General features: G+C 46.3%; 1 protein-coding gene across 1 annotated transcript in view; it reads left to right on the top strand.

Annotated features, from left to right (window-relative positions):
• Window positions 1–279: 279 nt before the first annotated feature.
• The window catches only part of HSPB8 (heat shock protein family B (small) member 8), a 13,941-nt gene continuing 3,854 nt past the window's right edge, over window positions 280–10,366 (top strand). The window contains exons 1-2 of the mRNA XM_019539248.1: window positions 280–1,315; window positions 6,709–6,772. Of these exons, the coding sequence (XP_019394793.1) occupies window positions 931–1,315; window positions 6,709–6,772 (449 nt within the window). The 5' untranslated portion in view covers window positions 280–930. The remainder of the gene's footprint in view (window positions 1,316–6,708; window positions 6,773–10,366) is intronic.

Below are 10,366 nucleotides of genomic sequence, written 5' to 3'. Positions count from 1 at the left end.
TAAATCGGCCCCTCACACGTGTCCTGTACAGTGAAGGGAAGGCCTCTACAAGCTCCTGAGTGAGGGAGTGGGTATTTTCAAATGGTGACATTATGAAAGGAGTAGTCAGGCCTGAGCCCCAGAGTTATTAATAGTGTAGCCTGTATTGCTGCGTGCAGGCTGCCTGTGCACCGGGTAGGAGCGTGGGGTTAGGGAGTGGGGGGAGGAGTGGCAAGTGAGGAAGGCTGCCTAAACTTGGACGTCCCAAGTACGTAAGTATTCCCGGTCCCGGAGGGGGAGGTCAGCTGTCGCAGCACAGATTCTCTGAGGGTGTTTCATCCTCTCTAAAATACTCAGCTGACAGGGCAAGGATTGCAAAACACAGCCCCCATCACTTCACTGCCTATAAATAGAAGGCACTCGGCTGGTTGGAAAGTTAGAGAAGTTTCTCGGCTCTGAGCGCGAACATTTATTTAGGCTCTTTCCTGAGACCTAAAAGGAAGGTTTGAGAGACAGAGACGAAACAGGCTTTGTAACTTCAGAAGTTCTTTTTTTCCTCTGCTTTTGAAAAGTTTTGATTACCAAAGTTTTATTTTCTCTCCTCCCCTTCCCTTGTGTGCAGTTCAAACAAATAGGAAACTTTTCTCTCCGCTGCCTCGCTGGCTGGAGACTTCTTTTGTCCCTCTGTTTTTAAACTTCCGAATGATAAAGCCCTGATTTTTGTTTTTTAATCTTGTTTTTGGAGAGAGACGAGATTCTGCTTTAAGCAGCCAGAAGCTGAAATTCCAGTCCGCCCGGCTGCTGGGGAGTGGATTTACTGCATCACGTGGAAGTTTACAGCCAGGAACATCAAGCCAAACATTGACATTTCAGCGGGGAACGTGCAGCCTAGAGCCAGAAAAAGTTGGAGGACTTCTGTTTTGCTCTTGGTTTTGACTTAGAAGAAAAACTATGGCCGATGGCCAGATGCCCTTTTCCTGCCATTATCCCACCAGGCACCGAAGTGTCCGGGACCCATTCAGAGAGACTGGCTTGACCTCTCGCCTGCTGGACGATGACTTTGGCATGTCCCCGTTCTCTGGGGATCTTACCGCAGACTGGCCAGACTGGGCACGACCACGATTGACCACGACATGGCCAGGCCCTTTGCGATCAGGAATGACCCGAAGCGGTGGCATGTCCCCTCCTGGATATGGCACCAGATTCAGCAGCTACCCTGAGAGCCGGAGCCCTACCGCCTTCTCGAGGGAGCCCTGGAAGGTGTGTGTCAACGTGCACAGTTTTAAACCTGAGGAGCTGACGGTGAAGACCAAGGATGGCTATGTGGAAGTGTCAGGTGAGTGAAGGGCAGGGGACAAGGGAAAGTAAGAGGGGAGAAAAGGAACCCAGGGGAAGGAAATTAAGGTAGGTACTAGGATTTAAAAAAAGAAAAGCCCTCACAACAACTCAGTTTCAAAGCAAATACCTGAAATGCCAGTATAAATGTTGTTTGAAAAAAGACCGATTTCTGCAGAGTTTGCAACCCAAACAGTGAGGCCTGGGGCTTCTACCCAGCAACATGAACCTAGAACAAAAAGTAGTGCGACACTATTCATGCTGAGGGAGTTATCTACTCATGGACACTCAAGGCCTGGGGGTTTCAGTGTTCTTCATTTCACCAGTCTTGTGGCTACTGAGAAAGGAAAGGTGTTTTCTTAAACTAGGCACAATTAAAATCCAAACACGGGGCAAGAAGCAACTGGGTTTTCAAAGTTGCCTCAGGACTGGCAGCTCAGCTCCCAAATCACAGAGGGGAGCTTTGAAAATCTCAGTTCACAGCACTTAAAGCAAGCACCTGATCCTGCTTGCTGCTGTGAGGAGGGCAGAGGAATCCAGTCCCAAGCATAGGAGGACAGATCATAGCCACTGCTGCACTTTGCCTACAGCTGCACCAGTCTCACTGAATTAAACCACCCTGGTTAGTCTCACCAGCCCCTGTGGGACCTCCCTTAATAGCTACAGCTACACACGGAAGTCTGAGTTTGCAGGACAGGACCCCAAGTCTCTCCTGTTCATTATGGATCATTTACAGAGGCTTGGTATCTAAGGGAGTTTCCACTAAAGGGACAAAGTCCTCAGGAATTACCAGGAGTTAGGAATGGTGCAATACTCTTTTGACCCTCCCCTAAACGCCTGCAAACAAGGGGCAGAAAACCGTGCCCATAAATGGTTAAGAGGAGGTTTTAAAATAATGCAGGAATAACAACCCAGGAGGAAAACACATGCATGTGAGTTGAATCAAGTTAGATAAGGGTGGTGGAAAGAGAACATAAAGCTGGGGAACAAAGGGAGAGGTTAGCAGAGTAGAAACAACAAAAGAAATAACCTGAGAGAAAAAAAAGCCCACCTCTTTATGTTGTTCTAATTGTTAATTCATTTAGCAGTCCCTACAATAACATTAATGACAGAGCAAATTCAGCGGTGCTGAATAAGAAGGCCATAAGCACTTCCATAAAAATTCAATCGTGTTTCCCCAACAATTAATGTAGCATTAAAAATAATGTGTTGCCAGGAAAATATAAAACAGACTGAAAATGAATAAAAAGGATGAGCTTGCCTTTGTGCATCCTTGCTAACAAGCACCAGGGGAAGGAAGCCCTTTCTTCTCCTTGTGACAAGGTATTTAGTTCAATTTGCAGATTCATTAGAATCTGATGGGGCTGTGCTGGGAGTACTTTGCTATGGCCTTGAGCTTGCAACCTCTGGGCTGTCAACTATGCACTTTAGCACCCATCCACCCCCAGGAATTGGTTGAAAAGACTAAAAAAAGAGGAGAGAGAGATGTATGGGACCAGGGCTAAAGCTTCAGCTGCTGTAAATAAAGGGAGGTCCTGTGACTTCAGAAGAGCAGTGCCGGTCTACTGCAGCTGAGGGTGTGATTGTGCTGAGCTCCAAGTGCTGCAGCCAAGAGCAGGATCCCTGGGGGTGGAGGCTAGAGGAGGGTGCTGGTGGGAAAGGAGTGGCTGGGCTGCCAGCATAGGATTCAATCTGAACTTAGAGGGAGGTAGTGAAGAAAAACAACAAGAAGGCTGATCAGGAGCAGACTCACAGTGCCTGCCGGCAGTCACAGCACTGTGCGAGAGCCTAGGGAAGTGGGACACACCTGCTCCATGCACAGGGCTCCCCAGAAGAATGCAGTGTAACTGCACTTAGCACAGCGCAGAGCCTGGGCCAACTAGCACACCTCAGACAGAGGGCTCTTGGCATGTGCCCAGGGCCACACTAACATCCTCTGCTCTGCGTGCTACACGCCACAGCTTGCCATACTTCACTGCATGCTTCTCAGTGCTGTCCTTTGATGGTGTGGACAAGCATAGGTGACACATAGGGAGGGCATGGGGGGGGCACATACCCCTGCCGAAAGTGCTGGTGCCCCCCCGACAGCGAGCCCTCCTGCTGGTAGGGGAGCACAGAGAGCGCTAGTGCCTCCCCTGAAATTGGCTCCACCAGCAGCACGTCGGCAGTAGAAATGCCAGCACTTCCACCGCTGCCATGCCACCAGTTGGCTGCTGGGGGACCCCCCCTGGTCACGCCCCACTGGTGCCCCCCAGGCTCAGGAGGCCCAAGTCGCCCATGTGGACAAACCTGCAGATTTAGAGCAAGCAAAGCCCCAGAACAGCCCCATGTTAACATGGGAATGGATCAGTCTAACCTGATGGGGCTCTTCTAACTTGGACTTCTGTGATCCAAAGAGGGAGGTTTAGGGACACGACAAGAGTGACCATGACCAGGACAAGTCTAGTCTTACCAGCTGCTTTCTCATAAATCCTTCCAGAGGAGCAGGGTAAACTAAGGGAAAGGGCCTTTCCCCTTCCAGGGAATTCAGTGCAAGGAACTCTGCATTGGAGTGGGGATGAGCCTAGAATCCAAGTGAGAAACTCTCCTCTGAAAAGCCACGTAATCTTGGGATAGATTTTAGTCAAAGGAAATGCCACTCTCCTCTCTCCCAATCCCTCCCCACCTTTGGAGGGGAGGAAGGGTGGGGAGGCTCTTCATGTGCTTGGTAGCTCAGCTTTTAGTTCGCAGTTGGCATTCCTGAGCTGCCGGCTGGTGACAGCCTGTCTCGTGGAACATGAGAGGGTGCCTGATACTTGCTCTTTGGGCTGCTCCAGCCTGGAATATAAGAGCTATGTCTCCTACAATCTGAAGCCACTGGCACGTCCATTCATTTACACGAGTTGAATCTGCCTTGAACATGGAGCCCAGGAACAACACCTAAAAACCAGTTTCCTTTCTAATTTTTGATGAAGTTTTTTTCTCACCTCCCATAAATAGAGCTGGGGCTGAATCCTGAAGCTGGGGGGACAGCAGTGAGAGATGTGGCTGGGTGCTGATTCCGGACATGCATCAGTATTGTACCAGTGTATGGGCACTTCAGATTCGCACATGCTGACTCATATAATTTTCTTCCTTCCTCCAGACTGTAGCATTTTTATCATAAGAGATATACATCTCTACCTGGTAAGAGAGAATATCTAAGCACCTGCTTTGACTTTAAACTTTCACCAGACAGAAGGTTTTCAGCCATTTTATTGCCTTATACACACACCCAGTGTTTAATTAGAGACCTTTCTCTGTGACAAGCAGCAATAATGCTGCACCTTTACCACCAGTCTCTGGCCTCCCACAGTCTAATTAAGCCATGCGTCACCTGGAATAGAATTAACCCTGTGGTTGCCAAATTGGACTATTGTGCATTATGTAGGACTACATCCATTATGAATATTTAAGAACAAAAAGTATGCTGATTACAGACAAATAAGGGAATGAAGTCTCTGCCCTGTGTTAAATAAAGAGTAATTCATTAAAGGGTAGAAGAGAGAACATTCCCACCTCTGAACATTTTTATCATGAGTCTTGCAATATTTTGTGGGATGTTTTTAAAGCCCCAGGACCAGGAGCCATGTGATTACATGAGACTCTCTCATCTCAGCCTTCCTTTCAAAATAAAGTTAATTGTCCAAATATCTTCGTGAAAGGAAGTTTGAAAATGCCCTTCCAAAAGCTTAGAAGGCAAAGAGAGTGAGCTTTTCTTCTTCACTATTTCAGCAGTTTTAAGCTGACATCATGACTTCTGCATCATGTTTTTTTAAACACTAGGTACAGACAAATCATGGTTATTAGCATGGTCATGCCATACCTTCACCACCCACAGTGCAGGTTTGTGCACTAAAAAAGTAATTGTTCCTACTAGCTAAAAGAGACTGTGGAGAAGAACCAGGGCTTCATACAAAGAAACTGCCTGCTGTAGAGTTTCTAAAATAACCTAGTTAAGGGAGACACAGTTCCATGTGTTGGGCTGTGTACTGAATGAGTCATTTGGCAGCCCCTGCAATACCATTATGGAAGGTCACAGGGACTGGAGTCAAAGGTTTTATGCAGAAAGTGACTTTAGGGAGGGATTTTAAATGGAACATGGAAACAGTGCAGGCACCAGAGGCACAGAATCCAGCCTACTGGTTCCAAAATCCTTCCTCATAATTTATAGGCACATTTCTTGAACTACAGCTACTTCCCTCACAGCAGCACTGTTCCTTTCGGGATCATTCCCTGTAAGGCAGTGGGAAAGAACACCTCTGCATGGTAATTTACTGGGCATCAATGGGGGCACAGGATGTGCTTTAAATTCTTCAGCTACACCCACTCTTAGATGCCATAAGGTGCTTCCCCAACTGCAGGTCTGCAACTTTTCCCAGGATATGACATTCTCTGTTCACTGCAGACATATCAGGCAACCAGCAGTATCAGACAACTGAGATCTGCAAGGGCCCTTCCTGTCAACAGTTCTTACTTGCCTATGTCTTCTAAATAGGTATTTTTAGCTAGTTAACTGAGCTGTCCTAACTGCAAGCAAAGGCAAAGCTTTCGTGGACTTTTACATCCCCAGGCAGCTCCGAGTTCTTAGTTATCTCATTGCTTTTTTGGAACTTGAATATCATATGGGGGCAGGGGAGGTTGCCATTAGAAAATAAGTTCTCGGTTGTGTGAAAATATGGTAATAATCAACATGAATGCTAATAACGTGGGTAGACGAAAGCAGGTTTTATATTTGGCCTCTCTAGTGCCTGAATTGTCTTCATGCTGTTGATATTAATAAGCTTAGATCTTCAGCAAAGATTGTCATAAAGTAGTGGTTCATGACCTCTTCAAACCAGGATTTTTTCCTGAGCCCTCCTTTCCATATAATCAGGAACGTCCTCCTTTTGGCAATATAGGAAGCGCAGACTCACCATGACTCCATGATCCCTGCAGATGACTCTCTGGGAGTTGCCTGTTTAAAGATGAGAAATGTTACCTTAAGTTCCTCTAGGTCTGATTTTCTTCCCAGACTGGCATAAATCAGAAGTAACTCCACAGAAGCTGCAAGGTATACTTGCACTGAAGTGTACCTACCTGGTCTAGGCAAGATATAACCTGAAGCAGAAGGCAGTGTTACTTCTCTCATGCTGCCTGATTACTGCAAAACGCTAGGCTTAGTACTGCAGGTTCCTTTGCCGTTATCTTTTCAGATTATTTCCCTCCTGGAAGAATTCTTGCTAGAAGACAAATGCAAACACTCTGCTGGGTTTACTTGTGAAGCTGGATTTATACTTGTGGGAAAATGGGAAAGCAAAATCCAAATAGAGCTATTTTTGTCTGCTTAAAAAAATAGACTGTGCAATAATAATTGAACGTTCTTGTCCCATCCAGGCAAACATGAAGAGCAACAGGAAGAAGGAGGGATTGTCTCCAAGAACTTCACCAAGAAAATCCAGTACGTACCATACTATATATGCAGCTGTTACTCTGTGCTTTCTAATGGGGCTTCCTCATTCAGGGAGATTCTCATGGGAGAGAACAGAGGTTAGAAATGACAGCAAGACTGTTCTTAAGAGCACACAATGATCCTCTTAACAAGCCATCGGGTCACCCTGCTGTCCTCTCTGTGCTCTCAACTCCCTAGGATCCGTGGAAGGATTAGCAATTCTTCTCCCAAACACACAGGGTCTGATTGATATAAATGGGATTAGCCTGAGACAGAATGTATCCCTAATGTATATCCTCCTGATATCCAGATAGAATGGATATGGATGGCTAATGTACTATCACCGGCCTTGTACTCATGGGGGATCTGCTAACCTTGCTATCTTGAAGTGGTGACTTGTAAGTGCATGTATGAAGCCAATTACAGAAGCTTCATAAAACTCCTTCCTAACAGAGAATGTAACCCTACAAGATACCAGGTGCTAGCATCTGCATGGACTCAAGCTGAGGACCCCGGCACCCCACAGGAACAAAACAATAAATAGATAAACTCAGAATCTGGAAACAGAATAAGTGATTTAGAGCTACAGTTTCCATTGAAATTGAAGGTGTGCACCTAAATCCTCCTAGCAGCTTTGAAAATCTCAACTCTAAAGGCAGGTTCACTTGGGAAGATGGGTGGGAAATATTCATCAGGTAAGGTGTGCTTGAAGCACATTAGACTCCCTGTCTGCAAACCACATTCCTTAAGGATTTATTATTATAAGCCTGAGTGTATGTTTATGTGATAGATTACAGGGGCCAAATATATCCCTGACAGACTCATAGTATTACTTCAGTAATTTTACATCATGACTGACTCCACAATGTATTTATGTGTATATGAGTATTAAAAACTCATTTACGTCCTTGGTATTTAGATTACACGACTGATTCACACTGCAGAACTCTCGCCAAAATTTAAGGAATAATATGAATCAGTGTGTCTTAGCCCAGTGCCTAGTGAGCAGGTATCTATATAAAGACAGGTTCCCTTTCTGTCAATCTTGAGAGAGGCCACTTGGTGAGAAGCCCATGGAAAACAAATTCCCCCTTATTATTATTTTTTTTTCAATTTCATGTCTCTGGCCAAATCAGTTCTGAACTCCCTCGACTGAGCAGAGCTCAATTGTTCAAATCTGTGTGGAGCCACCACCAGCAAGTATCCTCCCTCCCAGACGCTTCAGTCTGGGGCTTCAGATACTCCAGAATACATGGCAGGCATCCTACGCACAAGCCCCAAGCCTGGAGGCCTTGGAGTTCGGATGCCCCCTAGTCTCGCTTGCCCCTAGGCAAAAGGCTGAAGGAGCACGCTAGCGGGAAAGCCCAAGAGCAATCCTCCTGAATCACTATACATTGTGTAGCCAAGATCCTCCCATTGGGAGGCTATAGCAGAATCTCGTAGGGGTGCCCACCCACAATGCAAGGGACAGGTCTCCACTTTCAGCTACACCAAGTCTTTGAAGGCCAGGAAGAAGGGAACCTCCCCTGCCAGGTACAGTTAAACCACCTGTCCAATACCATCCTCGTGGTACCTCCCCTGCCCTCTTAATGTATAAAGTGATCTCTGATCTCTTCTCTAGCCCCAAACAGTCCACAAATTCACAGCCAGCTTCTAAATAACTGAGAGATGAGTTTCAGTTCAGAACCCAGATCCAAATTTCCCCCATCGGTAAATCAACTACAATTCAGTTTGGATGGCAGGAGCCTTGGCTTCTATTCCCTGCTCTACTATTGACTTGTGTCACTTAACCACTCCATGCCTCAGTTTACCCACCTGTAGAACAAGAGTAATGCCACATGCAGCTTTGAAAAGCATTTTAAGGTCTGCAGATGACTAGCTCTATAGAAGGACTAAGTGCTGGAGATCAACAGGCATCAGACAATCCCAAGCTAAAGCTGACATCTCCACTATTTTAAAGTTTCTTTCCCCCTGCAAAAAAACAGATCTTGGCTGGATTGTCTGTGTTTAACTCCAGTGCACATGCTTTGGCTTGATTGTGTACACGTGTGTATTACGTAGGTAGAGATAGCCCTGCACACTGCAGCTTGTTTTTCCATTGGCAGGGAAGTGAATGCTGGATTTGGAGAAAAACAAGGCTGGGCAAGGCAGAGGGGGTACAGGTGGTGGGTGTTTTCATCTCACAGAAGGACTTGAGAGATTTATTTCCTGTGATATTTCTGGCTATGGATGATCTAGTCCTGTGGCAGATCTGCAATGCAGGGCAAATGCCTCATTAGCTCATGGTGCTTATAAATATTTCATGACTGGGGCAAAACAAAAGATCTTTTCTTAAGGCTTACCCAGCCATCACCCCAACTGCATCCATTGTGACTACCATCTACAATTGGCTGGTACATTTATGTTGTGGGTGGGAATAAAGGAGAAGGGAAAATAAACAAGGAAATTATGTCAAGGAACTGCTTTATAAACTCCAGGGATTAACTGGCTGGGTGGAGCTAAAAGGAGTAGGAGAATGACTGTCAGACTCCAAAAAGAAGTTGGCAGTGTGATGTTTTGATAACTCTCTCTTAGAGAGACAATGAAAAAAGGCACAAAATAGAAATTAAAGTCCCAGGCCAGGAAAACACAGGAAGATGTTCATAACTGAGTGGATGAGTAGTCCTGTAGAGTCAATGGGACTACTCATGCATTTTGTCAGGCACATGATTTAATTCTTTGTTGTACTGGGACTAAATCTCTAAATGCACCAGAGATTTGCATTAATCTTCCAATTGGGCCATGGTATTTTTTTAACCAAAGCAAGAAGCAGTAAGTATGCTTTTTTTTTTTTACAGCCCCCAGTTTAGCTCCTGGCAAAAATGTCTAATCAAAACTGGCCAAGGGAGGATTCTTTCAGGATAAAGCAAAAGAGTCAGGATGGCTTATGAAGCCTTAAGTGAGCTGAGATCCACTAGAAACGCCAAATACACCTATTCTCCAAAGTCAGAATCACCTCAATAAGTGTGTGCAGCTGTGATCGCACAGCCAGTCCTCTAGCCTGCCTGCCCTGAGGGCAGCTGTAATGGTTCAGCCCACTTTGGCACAGCCCCAAAGAAAGCACCTTGGGAGTGAAAGCACTGATATCAGTGGAGTTTCATAGTTGGTTTCATAGTTAGTAGGGTTGGAAGGGACCTGAGCAGATCATCTAGTCCGACCCCCTGCCACAGGCAGGAAAGGATGCTGGGGTCAAATGACCCTGGCAAGGTGTTCATCTAGCCTCCTTTTAAAGACCCCCAGGGTAGGAGTGAGCATCGCTTCCTTTGGAAGTTGGTTCCAGACCCTAGCCGCCCTGACTGTGAAGTAGCGCCTCCTGATGTCCAGCCTGAATCTGCTCTCTGTCAGCTTATGGCTGTTATTCCTTGTTACTCCTGGTAGTGCTCGGGGGAACAGGGACTCTCCCAATGCCTGCTGGCCCCCCTCAGCCAGTTTATAGATGGCCACCAGATCCTCCCTCAGCCTTCTCTTTTGGAGGCTGAACAGGTTCAGGTCCCGTAGCCTCTCCTCATAGGGCCTGCCCTGCTGCCCCCTGATCATGCGAGTGGCCCTCCTCTGGACCCTCTC

The sequence above is a fragment of the Crocodylus porosus genome, unplaced genomic scaffold (assembly GCF_001723895.1).
Source record: "Crocodylus porosus isolate Cpor-Errol unplaced genomic scaffold, CroPor_comp1, whole genome shotgun sequence".
Classification (NCBI taxonomy): domain Eukaryota; kingdom Metazoa; phylum Chordata; order Crocodylia; family Crocodylidae; genus Crocodylus; species Crocodylus porosus.
Note: the sequence above shows the minus strand (reverse complement) of the source record. Positions and strands in the feature narration are given on the sequence as shown.